The 17195-nt window shown below is 35.5% G+C and overlaps 1 protein-coding gene across 2 annotated transcripts; it reads left to right on the forward strand.

The window, feature by feature from the left end:
• Positions 1 to 936: 936 nt before the first annotated feature.
• On the forward strand, positions 937 to 12451 carry LOC129746623 (uncharacterized). 2 transcript variants are annotated; one of them, XM_055740395.1, is made up of 3 exons: positions 937 to 1775; positions 10086 to 10286; positions 11088 to 12451. In XM_055740395.1, the coding sequence occupies exons 1-3, from the start codon at positions 1526 to 1528 to the stop codon at positions 12407 to 12409; spliced, it is 1773 nt and encodes a 590-aa protein (XP_055596370.1). In that variant the 5' UTR covers positions 937 to 1525; the 3' UTR covers positions 12410 to 12451. The 2 variants fall into 2 exon arrangements, with proteins under 2 accessions (XP_055596370.1, XP_055596369.1); XM_055740394.1 differs by having other exon boundaries at positions 10086 to 12451.
• Positions 12452 to 17195: the final 4744 nt, after the last annotated feature.

A 17195-nucleotide genomic window follows, 5' to 3' on the forward strand; every position in this document is an offset into this window, starting at 1 on the left:
AAGTTTTTTCACGATAACAGGCAAACAAAATAATATGAAAACATCAATGAAGCAACATTTAATCGACTCTAACACTCTGATACTTTTGTTTTATTTTTCTGCAGTATTCATTCTTTTCTATATTCGATACAAAATCAAGCATGTTCGGACGTTTAAAAATAACCAAATCCAAACCTTGCTTCCTCCCACCACCCGTCTCCAAAATCGAAATAAAATTCTCTACAACCATCATGTATCTCTTCCGGATACTTGCGGAAAACCGGCCGCCACCGATGGATAGAAATGCTACTGTGCGTTGGAGTGATAAGAAATGAAAAAAAAAACATAACTGCTTATGAAATTTTTGTTTTCCGCTGCCTTGATATTACGTATTTACAACAGGGGGTTATTTACATCTTAGTGTCTTTCGGAACAATTCAATTCTTTTTTTAAATTTTTAATAAGTTAAAAGAAATAAAAAAAAATTAAATAAATAATGAAAAGACTTTTTCCTTTTATCATTTTCAAATGCTTTTTGCCTTCTCGAACAAGTGAGAAAAGTAAATTATCTCGTGGCTAGCAAGCTTAAACACAAATGAGCCTCTGCACAATTTTAAATCCGAAACCCCGCGAGGCGCCAGGCGATTGTTCGAAAATTTCACGATGATTGCGCGCGCTCCCCGATCGTTATCACTCGAGCCAGTTTTCTCGATCGAATGGAAATCGGATCTAAAATTTGATTGATCGCGCTAACTTGAACGTCAAACAAACAAAAAACTTTTCCCATCTTCCTCCCGAATAATATGCCACCAACATTAGCCATTGACGATCGATCAGCAAACACACGATGGCTGCTTTTGTTTGCAAAAGTTGAACAGCAGCAACAAAACTAATGATCACGACTCTGGCTTGACCACCACTCCACTCCATCCAGGTGACGATAAAGCCTCGCGCGGATCAAGCGGTTCGATGGCAACTTTGGAGGGAGCTTAGCGCAGGGGGCCAGTAGTGAAGTCAGTGGTAGGCATTTTGGAAATCTCCAACACGTTTGATCATTTCCATTCCGAACTCGACGCGCAACGGAAGCATTTCGCCAAGACGGCTTGCGCCAAACGCCATCGATCGACCCGCGAGGCTTCGTCCGAGTGAAATACGACTACGCGCGATCGACGGACAGAACGCAGGAAAAGAGGGATAATGCGCCGTATTTGATCCCGTGGGGCTTAAGCGTGATCCGGTTCAAACGATCCATAATTTTGATCCGTAACGGAATTGTTCCGACCCACGTAAAGCAGTGTCTGTCAGAAGGTGGCAAAAAGTGAATAATTGCCGCGCAGCTATCGAGAACATGCGCAAACGGACGCCAATCTACCGAGCGCAAAGTCCAGAGTGATTATGTTTAAGTGGTGATCGAGGAATTGTTTTCCTATTTTGAGAAAGAAAAACAGAGCAACGTTCCTCATTAGTGGAAGCGATTATTATCAACAAGTGTTCACCCGGTTGTGTTGTTGCCGCCTTAGGAATCGAATCCAAAATACAGATAATTATGAAATTCCCAAACGCACCGATCCCGTTGATCCGGTGGGGATTGCTACTGGAACTGGTGCTGCTGCTAGTGTTCATCAGTCATACGGCGGAAGCGGAATCTTGCCCGGAAATAAGTCGTCCTCACGCAACCCGCTGCGATCAGTACTTTCGCTGCGTGCTGTTGCCCTCGAAGACCCACGTCTGGGTGCCGACCCAGTGCGACAAAGGGCTAATCTATGAACCACAGCTTAAGACCTGTGTTTTGCCTGGTGAGTGTGAGCTTTGGGGGCGGGATCTTTGGTTCCGGTTGAGGTTGGTCGATACTAAAAAACTAATTTTAAAGTAGATGTTACTAAACTTATAAAATCTTCTAAGAATTTTTTTTCTATTAGTCCATTAACACATTGAGAACACATATTTACTCATTGAACGTCCTGAGCTCCAAGGACCCAGAGAGGCGTACCAGATTGGCGGGTCAATAAGGAATACTCCTTCAAAGACGGAGTAGAAGAAGAATAATTATTATGTTTCCTCAAAGAATCTTATTTTTTTGATGAATTGTAAACTAATATCAACTTCTTCCAGAGACGAACCAGCCAAAGGTGTTAAAAGTCTCTTAAAAAATGAAAAATACACATAATATCGAATGCAGGATTTTTATCTCGTATTCTGATTCAACTGATAAGAAAAAAAATTCAAAAAATATAAATTTCAGTTTGACCATTACAAAGCATTCTACAAAATAAAACACGAGGCATCGAGTAACTGAAAAATAACAGATTTGGTTCTACTTATGCGGAGATTGCAAAAAAAATACATTTCCTACAACAAACGAAAAATTAGAGCCAAAAATGCTTCTTTTGCGTAGAATCAGAACGCATACCGATGCTAGTTCTAGGAAAAACTTTCACACGGCTACACTTTTTCTATAATTTTGAAAGCTCGTATTTCTCGTAGTTTCTATTTTTCTTTAAAAAAAAAACCCATTTAAACCGTAATTTGAGACACACATACGTTGCTCTTTGCTTATAAAAATGTACAGTTGATATCGATCCAGTAAGTGGTGCCTATCGAGAAATTATGGTAAAAATTTCTCTGAATAAATCAGTGAAGTCCCCCCCCCCCCCTCCTCCCCCTCTCTCTATTTTAGTGTTCTTTTCAGTGAATAACATTATATTCAACATTTTAAGCTCATCTTAAGAGAATGCTGATTTTAAAACTCACATCAAATATTGGAAACTTAAAAATGTGTCAAATAGTTATTGTAAATGTGACAAAAATTAAATTTGTTAACATAAAATCACAATGTAGATTAGATGTTCAAAACACATAATCAATAATCATTTAAAAAATCAAATGAGTTTCGAGTTTCAACAAAGATCTCGAGTTCCCAATTTAGAAAACCATGGAACCTAAAAACAAGACTTGAAAATGTCAATTAATTGTAACTCTATTTATAATGCACAAAAATGGAAAATGATATGCTGAACTCAGGATATTTACTTCAATACAAAAAATTAAAAATAAAAGTTACTTCAGAATCAATAATAGAAACCTTCAGTTGAAAAAGTTTCAATTTGCATTTCTAATCTAAGATAGAAATAGGAATGAAAATTTGAAAAAAATAAAATCTCAATATAGCCGCTTGGACCAATTTAAGCCACTAAAGATTTTTTTTCAATTGAGTTTCGCAAATCTCAATAATGATCGAAAAGCTAACAATTATTTTACATTATTCTACTCATACTTATGCTTATAGAGTAAGCATTCTAGGTTGCCCGGTTTTATAAATTTAATTCCATTGTTTTTCAATGTTTCCTTTATAATTCTTATTTCAATTTTCAATTTTCAATATTTCAATAATTTCCGGCATTTGCTCTGATATTGTATTGGTCAATTTAGTTTCAAGACAAGAATGGAACACACGTGGTAAAATTTTTATAATTAGAAAAAAAAAAAGAAACAAAGGTCAATTTAGATAAACATGAATTAAAGATTCCTCACAAATAGCGGCAAAATTTAAATTTAAAGCAATATTCTCACTAAATTTAAATGGAAGATGTTTTTCTTTCCTTCATTCTACCTAATCTGTGCTGCACTAGACTGAATTAAAAATAATTCCAGTCGCCGTAAAGGCCTTAACATTTTTCACTGTTGAGAGAATATTCGCTGGGAACCCCTAAAATATATTATCTTTAATCAATAGAAAAGAGAACGAGAAGAGACATTCAAGTCTTTCCAGATTTCTTCGAACATACACGGGTTTTCAAAGTAAAGTGAAGAAGTAAAGCAAACTACGGTCTGGCTGGTTGCCATAATATTTTAAAAACCATTCCGTAATTTGTTGGATTTATACACAAGAAAAAACAGAAAACTCAATTTGGGCTAAGTGTTTTGAGCTAGCTTCATCTAAATTGGTTTTTATTAGGAAGTTTGGAAAACAATTTTAACGTTGCTGACGTTGATCGTTCTTGATTTTTTTTCCGAATAATCACTTAATTCTGCCTAGATTTTTCCGGATTTTGTTTTGAAAAAATTACAAATCATATGCTCAGATTTTACCAAGTTTTGGAAAAAATATGGTCCTGATTTACTCAGCCTTCATAAATGCGGAAAAAATTCTGCAATACTCACTCTAAGGGGGCCCCTTAGCTTAAGTTCGAGTGAATCTATTCAAGATATTATATCAAGGAGGCCCCCTTAGATAACTTATTTTACGTTTTAGTTTCGATTTTCTAGTTTCAATTTTCTTTTCTAGATTTCTAGTACTTGGTATGATTAAAGATATGTTAATTTTGTTTACTCGGAAGGCCCCCCTAGCTCGAGGAACCAGGGGCAATAAACCCCATAGTCTATTGCCTTATTGGATGAAACTTGACAAAGTAGATAAAAACGTTTAAAAATGCATTTTGAAATTTTTTGTTTGTTTTGTTTCTTCATCGCCCATCTCCCAAACTCAATCCTCTTCCTGGCTGTAACATAAAAATAGAAAATACTCAAATAGAATGGGCCGCTGAAGTTAAATACCTAGGCTTAACGCTGGACAGGAAACTAATTTTCCGCTCTCACATCGAGAATGTTCTGAACAAGTGCTGTGTTATAGTTAGATGCCTTTACCCTCTTATAAACAGACGCTCTCGACTCACCAGAACAAACAAACTGGCAACGTACAAACAAATAATATTACCAGTTATTGAATACGCATCAGTTGTATGGGATTCATGTGCAACCACCCACAAAAAGAAATTGCAAACATTTCAAAACCGTACCCTTCGAATGTTTATTAATCTACCATTTGACACCTCTACGACGAGAGTTCATCAATTAGCAGAACTAGAACTTTTGGACGAAAGATTCAGAAAAATTAAAAATAACCATCGAGTGAAATGCATCAATTCTCCTTATGAGCTCATTAGTACTTTGTATTAGATAGTTTAGCATAGTTTATTGTAGTTAGTAGTAGCCTCTAGTCATTAGTGTAAGGAATCAACGTGTATAAGCAGGATACTAAACCTGAGAATATCCTTAGAAAAATGATAAAACTTTGAATACCTACCCATTGAAATATCAAACAAAGATGTAAAGTTATAAACTGTATCACTTGAAACTTAAGAAACATTGTAAACACACCCAAAACGAATCTTAAATAAATAATGTTTTTCATCATCATCATTTTTGTCGAGACATGAAAACCAGTCATTGTAGGGCATAAAGAGAACCCCCCTGGGGCAGTATAAGCTCCATTAATCCATTTTCTGCCGGGGAATCTAGCAGCGAATTCGACTCGATGAAGTCAACTGAATAATAGAACTACAGCTTGACTTGTTTCATCTGTCTATTTAGTAAGGTGTCGGAGAGGTAATCAGTAGACTCGAGTTCGATTCCTGGTCAAGGTGATTTTTTTCATTCATGGTCGATGCATTTTGCACTAAACGGTGAGGCGTAGATTCATCAAACAAAGCACACAATCTAAAATAATCTAGGTCTGTTTGTAGAATTCAAGGAATTAACACATGCTCAAGGAATTAACACAAGCCATATAATGTAACAATAAAAAAAATCAATCATAAATGGAATTTAAAAAAAAAATCACCGTGAACAGGAATCGAACTCGAGTCTTTTGATTATCTCTCCGACACCTTACCAATACGCCAAATCGTCAGATGAAACAAGTCAAGCTGTAGCTCTATTATTCAGTTGACTTCATCGAGCTGAATTCGCTGCTAGATTATACGGCAGAAAACGCTCATCGTGCCCTGATTGATAGTGCTCTGTTCGCCCCGAGTCAACAAATTTAAGTTAAAACGCGTTTTAAAATTGATTAAAGTGAAAAATCAAAAATTTAATGATGGTGGAAATTGAGAAACAATGCGTAAACCATGTTGCAGTGCCTACATTTTAGATCAAAATGATTAGGTCATAAAAGCATATTTCGTGGTGCTCAAAAATTATAATATTTTCATCAATTGAGAACCTAGCTGGTTATTTTTTAATATTTCTGTAAAAATGATAAGGATATTTCTTTTTTGGTGAAAAATTAATACTATAGGTAGTACGAAACAAATCCTCATGAAAATTTGTTTAAGAAAATACGTACTTTTGTAGAAAAAAGGAGTGCTTATTGTGCCCTGGGTGCTCGTTATGTCCTTATTTCCCCTATTAGAAAAAAAAATACTTCTCTAATACTTTCCATCATCTTTGAATATTTGATAATTTTCAGGTACCAAGACGAACTCTAAACATTAATTTGATTACAAAAAAGACAACATGAAAAAAATGACATAAATTTGAATAAAAAATAAAAGTACCGTAATCCGGGGTAATATTGATCACTTTTTTCAATACATTGCGATTATTTTTTCTGTTAAGGGGAACGTGGCATGTTTTATATTTGATACAGAAATTTATTAGACCTCTTTAAATTTGATTCAAAAATCGTTTTCGTTTCTGTTCAGAATTTGATGCTTTGGGGTGACATTGATCAGTCTCTATTCTGACGGTTTTAACAAGTTTTCTTGATCGCAAAACACCTTCATAATATTTACAAATGCAAGTTTATAAATTGATAAACCTTGATTTTTATCGATTTATTTTAAAAATATTTATAATTGAGAAAAGAACTATAATGCTGCCTACATTTAAGGGCAAAAATAATTATAATTGCTAAATAGTTTAAGCTTCAAAATATAAATGAAATTTTACTCTTGGAAAATGTCCTTATTTTTAATATATTAAAAATTTATCATTAAATGACTCGAAAAATAGCACTATAACTGTTCATTTACAAATAAAAAAAGTTTTTTTTCACATTAAACAACCCGTTTGCCTCAAAATGCTTTTTGGTATCATCAGGAGAGCTGTTTGTTCGCGAGCCTTGTAAAAATTGATATTTCAAGATTTTGAAATTCGATTTTTTACTAACAGAAAAAAAAGTCAAATACAAACCAAATTTTTCTATTTGATACTCAAATAATAGGCTTTCAAATTAGAAACAGTTTTCAAAAATTCAAACTATAGACTGAGTTATTGATGATAATGTGGAAAAAATTATTGTTGGTCAAATTTACCCCGGTGATCAAAGTTACCCCGTTTTACGGTAACAATAAAATTGACAAATGAGCTTAATTTTATTAAATGTCATACTATGTCATATTTGGTAACTTTAAGTTCTTTTAAATTTTCTATTAATCCTTTGTTGTCCTTTGCCATTTTTTATATTATTGTGAAGTTTATTCTATTTTGTTATCTCAATACTCAATACTCTCAATTTTTGTATATTCATTTTGTCATTTGTATGAGTATAGACATTGCTGTATTGTAATCTTTTTTGTTTATGTTTATTATTATTTTTTAATTTTAGGATTTGTACAAAATAGTGATTTTTTATAAAAAAAAGATCTGTACCAACACGTGAAAAGGATCTATCTCCAAAAGTAAACAAAAACCATTTTCAGTACCTCGCGATAGGCCAACACTTGCACTACTTAACGGTAAAAACCTTTTGAGAAAATAATATTCCGTTACATTAAAAACTCAATTTGAGTAAAGGATCTATAAACATTCTTAAACCAGAACTGCTATTACATGGATATACACCCCTTACTCCGAAACCATTTTTCGCTACTACTCCGCCAAAAAAAATCTAAAATAATCAATTGAACTCTTTATTCAACATAAAAACATAGTTACAAATGAATGCGAGCTTGTAACTTAAGCTAAAAATAAGAAAATAGCAATGGGTGTATAAACATGTTAGACAAAATGTTACGTGAAGTAGGTTCTATCTACGATAGCGCGTTATTTTTTTCATGAAAATTGATATTCCTCTATTCCAACATATAGAGGATGCTCCTAAAAATCGTTTGTCTTTCATAAAAATAAAAAATTTCAAGTTATTTTTAATTAGCGATTTGAAATAGGTTGTATTTTTTTCAAACGCGTTTTTCTCAATACGCCATCATGGATATAAATCCTTTTTGTGTGTTGGTAAATATTTGACACTTTATTCAAAATAAAAACATAGTTGCAAATGAACGCGAGCTTAAAACTAAAGCTAGAAATAAGAAAATAGCAAAGGGTGTATAAACAAGGGAGATAAAATATTACGTGAGCTAGGGTCTATCTACGATAGCGCGTTGTTTTTTCATGAAAATTGATATTCTTCTATTCCAACATATAGAAGATGCTCCTAAAAATCGTTAAGCTATCATAAAAATAAAAAATTTCAAGTAATTTTTAATTAGCGATTTAAAATAGGTTGTATTTTTTTCAAACGCGTTTTTCTCGATTCGCCATATATGGAGATAGATCCTTTTCACGTGTTTGTACAGAGATGTTTAGATTGGCGCGAGTTACGAAAGCTCAAAGAGCTAAGCGTACTCTATAAAAAGATAGAAACGTTTTTCATTAACCCGTTCGAGACCAATTGCACATCGTGTGTGCAATGGAATTTTTGTGCGTTTGTCAGGACAATCATTCATTGTGAGTTCACTATTGCTCGTAAAAATAATATTCTTATACCAATGGTATCCGCAAATGCTAGGCAAAATGAATAGAGAAGTGGTTTTGATGAAAATCAAACGACATAAAAGTTATCTAAGAGAAAATTACTATGAGTTTGAATGTCGTGAAAAGACCTCCAACTCGAATGGGTAAGCGTTTTTAAGTCGATATTCAGAATCGTTTTTTTTTTTGGCTCCATGCACCTTCATCCAACTTATTAGCAATACTCTCTTATCCTAAAAACTTTTGTCTTCTTTAAACCATTCTTTTACTGTTACTATTTTTTAATTAGTTTTTTTTTAATTTTTTTTTTTTTGTTCTATTTTCTTTGAAATGTTGTTTAATTTTTATTTTATTTAATAAGTTCGTTTTTTTTATTTTGTTTGAAAATTTCTGAAAGTTCTATTCTTATTATCAGTTTTCTAATCATTTTTTTACAACAGTAAATTTAACACTAGGAACTCAAAGTCGTTGTATCAAATGATTAGTCAGATGGTGAATTCAAAATAATCATTGGGCTTTGCATTCATCAACAATAAAATCAATTAAACTTTTTCAAATAAGAAATTGTTTAGATTAAGAAACACTTTAGCTTTCAGTAGGAAAATATCTTCAATTACTGGAGAGCGTAAATCGGTCTCATTAATGTTGAAAAGGAAAACTAAGTTGAAAAACAAAATTTTACGTTGTTTTATAACATAGTTATCAATAGAAAGAAAAAAGAAAAAAAGAGTTATAAAAACTTAAACTTTAATTTGCAGGTTTTCCCCTGTCCAGGTACCACATTAATGATCGAGCTTACTTTAACCAAAGCAAAAAAAGCAAATCCACGATGGGAGTGGATAAAGAATTGGCATTAATTAAGAATTCCACATTTGTTTTATTTTTTTTACACACAGTTATCGAAATGTAATGCGATATCAATCTGTGAGTACAAAAAAAAAGATTAACCCAATTTTCAGGTAGCAATAGCTTTTATTATTTAACTCCAAACCGACGACCAGAGTACTTTCATTGATCAATCGAAACTTATTCGTTCCAACTTCACGGATCAGCAATTGTGGCCAGACTTTGTTTCTATGAAGGCTATTATGTATTATAGCAGTGCTCAGGTGGTGTTTTCAACGTATTTATAATCAAAACCAGAGCAAGACATCAAACAAAATATGTTATGTGATAGATATACTTTTTTCTCATCCATTTGGTAGGAAACCGCGCTCGAAAATTGTCACAACTGTAACCGAGCTTATAAGATTAACTTGACACTGGTACAACTGCCGGCAGTTTACGTCCAAGAGAATTAAGAGAAGTGGTCAAATTTTGAACTGTTGCGTTTCTTTTTCAGGTTAATTAACAATTGGGGTAAAAGTGGATGTAAATTTTATTTTAAAATTCTGTGGTAGTGAAGTAAGCATGTTATCACTTTTATCTCGAACTTTTACGATTTATTTAATAAAAACTAATTTATATTTAATCTAACAACAGTTAACCGCTCTAAATCTTATGCCCTTAACTAAGCTAAACACGTTTATAAAAAGAAATTTAAAACAAGGATTTGTCTTCCTTTATCATTTTAGGTGACGATTGGGAGTGCGATCTGTCGACCGAAGTCGGTAGCGAAAGTGGCGAAAACGTCTACGGTATCAACAATCTGCCAGCGGCAATCTATACCGGACCAACATCAAATCCAATAAAAGCCACATCAGCACTGGATGATGAGGATCAACCGGAAATAGCAACCGATCGCCAGGCACCAAGCGTCGTTCGAGGCGGACCCAGTGAGAGTTATTATCTAGTGTTGGAACGCGATGGAAACAACCGAACGATGACGACTTCGACAGCGACGACATACCAAGACGAAGACGCCGAATACAGTGGAGACGGACAAATCGCGGTGGATGCAGAGCTCACCACTGTTACCAATTCCGATCGCTTCACTGGCAAACAAGTTATTTCCGCTAAATCTGACGACAGTGCGGAGCTGTCGAGGACTGAGCTAGATGCATTTCTTGCTGATTATACTTTGAAATCGATAAGTGGGGAGATTACAACCCCAATTGCACAGACGACGTTGAAGCATCCACTACCAGCGGATGGTAAAATTCATCCGGACCATCTTAAGACAATTTTGAACCAACAGAAGAAGTTGAACAACTATGCGACTCGCGTGAAACAGAAAGAAGACCCTACAGGTGGTGTTGGAGATAAGTCACCCTTTGAAAATCAACCAGTTTTCACGAGTCGACCGGAAGGATCGGTTCTGTTCAATGTACCCCCAAGACTGCCTCAACAGCAAGAATCGAATACCAAAGCACCGTTGATGTCGGAGGACGTCATTCGAAGTATAATTGAGATTTCAAAACAAATGATGACCAACCAAAGGCCTCCGCTGCAAGAAATGTATGTTAAGCCGATCTTCGTACCGATATCATTCGCATCACCAACTCAAGACTACTCAAGGATACCGACTAGAACAAACCAGTACATGCTCCAGCAGGTGTTTCCATCGCTTTCCAACATGACCAGTCAATTTAGTTCCAAACCGATTGGTCTTACGATAACAAACCCTTACACCTTAGGTCAAGCCACGATTTACGACAATACGCGCGACCAGATGATGAACGATGCGCAATACTACGGCTACCAAACGACGCTCGTTGATTCGTACGGCAATCGCTATCCGACGAAGTCCGTAGTTCCGAATATATCGCCAATGTATTCCTACCCACCTTCGCCTCCGATGGTCTATCCGGTGTTCAATCAAAATTACCAGTACCAGAACTCCGACTACGATTCCGACACCATCATGAACCGTCTACGCAATACTGAACCATACTACAATGACGATTCATCGTCAAACGAGGAGAATGCGCTCTCAAGCGAAGATGACGAGGATTCTTCGGAAGCAAACGAATCGGAAAGCATCCCTTCGAGGGAAACTACTAGCAACACTAAGAACAGTGAGGAAGATTACGACAATATGGAGATGAAGAAGGTCTTCTCCGTCGGAGATGCTACACTCAACTACAAAGACTACAAAGATAGCATCCTTCCTCTGCTGGATGCCAACCCCCAAGACGTTCGCATCTCTGTACTCACTTGTACGTTGGGATCTCGGCAACCGAATAAAACTGATTGCACGAAATACTACGTCTGCAATCCTCACAATGGAGCGTTCCAATCATTCACGTGCCCATCCTTCACCGCTTTCAATCCCGAATCGCGTCTATGTGACTCGATGACTTATAAATCCTGTCAAAACAATAAAGTGGTCAATCCAAGCTCCGAATCCACCGCCCTTCAGAGGCTTGTTCAACTCAAGCAGAAAAACCAACAGAAGGACGAATCTTCGAAACTCAAAAGCGAACTAAAGACTGCTCAAAAATACGTGGACCTCATTAAAAAGGAAGCATTCAAGATATTCAGTAGAACGAAGGACGAAACCGTTTCCAATCCCAGTACCCTAGTAGCTTTACCCACCATGAGCAGCAGCAGAAATCCGATGATCGCTGTTCCGATCATCCAAAACATCCCACAAACGAAACAACAGATTCCTAAACCACCAAATCGAAAAACCCATCAAAAGAAGCGACCAGCTCACAACAAAACATCCAAACCTCATCAAATTCGATCGAAGCTAAGAATCTCTCCCTCAACCACAACAACGACTACGTCAACTACTCCGGAACCTACAACTCCAACGCCGAAAGCCCCGCGATGCAAACGCAACGGTAAAATGCCGGATCCGGCCGTCAAGAATAACTACTACGTCTGCTACCAGTCCAGCCCGAAGAAGTTCATCAAAACCCGGATGGCCTGTCCGGCGAAGCTGGTCTACTGTAAAGAGTTGGAGCTTTGTATGTTCGAAAAGGACTGTGCAAAGGCGCCGCCCGCCACCTAGGGAATGGACCCCAGGACACCAAGAGGAACTGTCGAAGCTCGCGAGTGTTTTTTTCTGTAATATAGTTTATGTTCTTAGTTTTTAAATGTTTTACTATTTAAAAAGCAATTATTTATTTAAATTATTGATGAATAAAAGAAACAATGTGATCGTATTCATTTTTCAATTTTGTAATTTAATTTACATCTCTGTATTTTTTGTATTTTTTGTCATTTTGTAGTTTTTGACTTTTTTTCCACTCTTGTAATTTTTCCATCTTTGCATTAAAGCCCTAAAGCTTAGTTCTTTTAGTTACGAATGCGCATATCTCGAAAACCATTCGTTTGATTTAAATACTTTCTATGAAGGAAATGAAGGTAATTTTATGATTATTCATGAAAAATTTTGAAAAAAAATATTTAACGTTTTTTGTAAGAAAAAAAAAATTATTCTTGATACCTCCCATCGACCAGCGCACACTTTTTTCATTCATGATATTGATCAGTTTTTCATACTTATACTTCGTCTAATCTGTGTTTTAGGTGGCTACAACCCCCTTCTTCAATTTCTGTTACTTTTTGGTCCAATACTTTTCATTTAAAAGAAACTGGGGGCAATTTAGAGGATATAACTGTTTCGAAATTAATAAAACTTGATTATTTTTGAGCCACTTAAAAGTGTTTTCAGTGGAATTTCGGCTGACAAAATCTGACAATAACGAAGTAAAACCATCATGAGATTGAACATAAAAAATAATCGATACGTATGGATCGTAGGTTGCGAAGGGTACGTACAAGATTACTGTTTTTAGGCTTTTAAAAACAGCAAAAACCAAAGTTTTCGTTTTGAAAATTGTTGTTTTCCCCACAGGAACAGAATTTTGACAAATCATTACATTTTATACAAAACAACCAGCAAAAACATACTTTAATATGCTCGGGACCTTGCCACGAGCAGACATGGTATAGGATTCAAACGCTGAAATTTGTTTGAAATAGGGCGTTTCATAAGTTTTGTCGTTCATCTGAAATCATCTGTTCCATTGCCTCAGTACCGACTATACAGCTTACGCGTTCTGGAACAAGCTAAAAACTGTTGTTTGAGGTTGGGTTTGAATGATTCATTACTAGGCAATACTTTCAGCTTATTGGGGAAAATTTTTTTTGGACATTTCAACCATCTACACTTAGTTTTTCGCTTATTCCAAATTTAAAAGGCTGGTATGAGACTTGACTTCCCAAATGACCCTTAACCGTAGTTTCCGATCATGTGCTTCACTCCAATGGTTGATTTGAAATTTGTGGACATTTTCGACAGTGTTTGCATACTTTTCCACCACTCAAACTTAGTAAATCTTTGAATAATCAACGGTTTTGTCAGCTATCAATTTGATAATGCTTGATTTTGAAGGAAACTGTGCAAAATTATTTTTTGCATTTTCTCTTGTATCTTGAATATCTTAAAAACGAGTAAATTTAAAATTTTGAAAAAAATAGACCGGATAGTACTTTTTACAGGCAGCAAAATGCATGAAAATCCAATTACTATTAAACGACTAAAAAGAAAGTGTCCCATTTCTAAAAGAACTAAGCTTTATACAGTAAAAGTGCGGCAGACTGAATTTCTCACCGATATGGCAGCACTGAAAAAGCTTCTGTAATCTTTCAACACTGCCAACAACGTAAACATATGCATGACTTCTTGTTGATGTGCAGCTGTGTCGCAGATTGTGAAGTTGATTTTCGTTTTATGAATATTTATTATTTAATTTGTTCCCCGTTGTGTCGATTCTTAAAATAAAAATGAAGTGCTTCTTTCCGTTTTGCTCCAATGAATTTTCTCTGCATTTTTGATTAATTCCAATTAAAAAATTGAAAGTCACACTCACACAGATTACAATACTTCCCACGAATTTGAAATGGTAAAAATGATTACGAACGAATGATTTACGAACAAAACGAAGAAGAAGAAGAAGATTGGAACTCCGCGGTGACAGTCTGCCGCACTTTTATTTTAGGGCATTACTTTGCATGCCCAAGGTTTAAAACACAAGGATCGCCGACTTTCACAGTAAGAAGGCGAGGGGTGCGCAGAGCGCTCAATGAGTTTGTTTACAAACAAAAGAATTTGCTCAGCTGTACATTGGTTTGATGGTAAAACCAAAATGGCCAAAATGGCTGAATCGAGATATTAACATACACCTTGGTAATGCCCGTAATGCCTTGTTTACTTGTATCCAGTTTGCCATTTATTGTCAAATTGAGTGCCATTTTTATATTTTTGGTGTGTTATTTTTGTCTTTTTAACGTTTTGTCAAATTTGTTCAAAAATCCGAATCTTCAACTCAAACGTCAAATCCGTATTGCTGTACGGGTGCGAAACTTGGTGCACATATGCGGTGACGACGCGAAAACTGCAAGTATTTGTAAACCGCTGCCTGCGGAATATCATCCGCGCTTGGTGGCCTGGCAACTGGATCTCGAATGAGGAACTACATCGCCGGTGTCATCAAAGGGCGCTAGAAATCGAGATTCGGGAACGTAAGTGGAGATGGATTGGGCACACGCTGCGGAAAGATGAAAACGAGATTTGCAGAGAGGCGCTAGATTGGAATCCAGAAGGTCATCGAAGAAGGCAGACCCAGAAACTCGTGGCGGCGAAGTCTAGCCGCTGAAATCCGAACTGTCGACGAGAATCTTGACTGGGACCAGGTGAAGACGCTGGCTCCGGATCGTCAACAGTGGAGGTCTTTTACAACGGCCCTATGCACCGGTGGATCGGCGCGGGATCATTAAGTAAGTAAGTAAGTAAGTTCATTTAGTCTTTTTTGTATTTTAGTCATTTGTGGTTATTTTTGCAATTTTTGTTATTTGTGTCATTTTTTTCGCGTTTGTTAATTTTGGTCAATGTTGTCACTTTGTACAGTTTTGTCATTTTTGTTATTTTTGGCATTTTGTCATTTTTGTAATTTTTTTAATTTTTGTAATTATTGTTTTCAATCATCTGCAACATTTTGCTGTACAAAGGTTACTATTTTTTTAGCATGATAAGCTTCTTGAAAAAAAAATTAAAAATTTTCATAATATTTTCATGAACCATTTTATTCTGTTTCGAGCTGCAGTGACTCACTGCCAGTGAGTCGAAATTCCTGTGGGAGTGAGATGAAAGTTGCACTGGTTCAGAACGTTAAAAAATGTAGAAGTTTACGTACCTACCTTGGAGCGTTTGAAGTAGCTGTAGCACCTGGATTAAATTTCCTGAATCTTGAAATCGTAATTAACACGAGTAAATTCATTTACACGATGATGATTTACAAAATTCACAACTCTATTCAATGCATTTTCGATTATATCACTTTTTCACATCCTACACGGAAAATAATAAAAAGGTAAAATTTACCGAGACAGCAAAGGTGAACGCTCGCAAAAGCCAAAAAGGTAACTTCTACCTATTCGAGGTGAAACTCACCTCACAGCGAGGTAAAATATACCTGAAACGAAGAATGAAAAAAGGTACAATTCACCGAGAAAAAATGTGAATCCAAAAAAGGTAAAACTTACCTCGGAGTGAGGTGAAGTTGACCTGGATTGAGCTAAACAAAACAGTACAAATCATCTCGAAAAAAAAGTAACTATTTGACGAATCCGTTTATTGAGGTTAAGCTGTTTTGCCGTTTAGGAACAAGTTTTGCTTCGTGCACAATATGTGAAAATCGGAACAAAATGATAAGTATTTTCTTAGATTTCATTTAGTTGTGCTGGTTCTCTTCATAATATTTTGCTTTTGTTTCAGATCGGCCCACGCAGAGCTTCGTGTTGTATTCCCGTCAGCCTTCAGATATTATTCCGGAAAAGCCGGACCTGACAAGCTTGGCGAACAAAAGACTTGCCTCAACAATTTTTAAAGAACACGATGATATATTTCAAAAATAAATATTAGGTAACAGTCCCTATTTATTTCAAATAAATACCAATTTTTTCATGAATTGTTTTTTTTTAATTAATTTTTATTGAAGAAACCAATCAAACAAACTAGCATTTTCCTTTTAAATCAGTGAATGGGAAAACGGTATTATTTACTATTTTGCTAGGTGAATGAGAAAATGGTAAAATCTACCTTTTTGCTAGCTGAATTGGAAAAAGGTAAAATTTACCTTTTTGCTAGGTGAATGAAAAAAAGGTAAAATTTACCTCGAAAGAGGGGTGGAAAAAATTCACCTCGCAAAAAGGTAAATTTTACCTTTTTTTATTTTCCGTGTATAATTCTCACATTCATTCTCGGAAAATAATAAAAAGGTAAAATTTACCGAGATAGCCAAGGTAAACGATCGTGAAAGCCAAAAAGGTAACTTCTACCTCTTCGAGGTGAATCTCACCTCACAGCACGGTAAAATTTACCTGAATCGAGGTTGGAAAAAAGGTACAATTCACCGAGGAAAAAGGTGAATCCAAAAAAGGTAAATCTTACCTCGTAGCGAGGTGAAGTTCACCTGAATTGAGCTGAATAAAAAAGTATAATTCACCTAGAAAAAAAAGGTAAAACCAAATAAGGTAAAACTTACCTCGTAGCGAGGTGAAGTTGACCTGGATTGAGCTAAACAAAACGGTACAATTCTTCTCGAAAAAAAGTGACTATTCGCCGAACCCGTTTATTGAGGTTAAGCTGTTTTGTCATTCAGAAACAAGTTTTGTTTTGTGCATAATATTTGAAAATCGGAATAGAATGGTAAGTGTTTTCTTAGATATCATTTTGTTGTGCTGGTTCTCGTCATAATACATTGCTTTTGTTTCAGATCGACCCATGGAGC

The sequence above is a fragment of the Uranotaenia lowii genome, chromosome 2 (genome assembly GCF_029784155.1).
Source record: "Uranotaenia lowii strain MFRU-FL chromosome 2, ASM2978415v1, whole genome shotgun sequence".
In the NCBI taxonomy this organism is placed as follows: Eukaryota; Metazoa; Arthropoda; class Insecta; order Diptera; family Culicidae; genus Uranotaenia; species Uranotaenia lowii.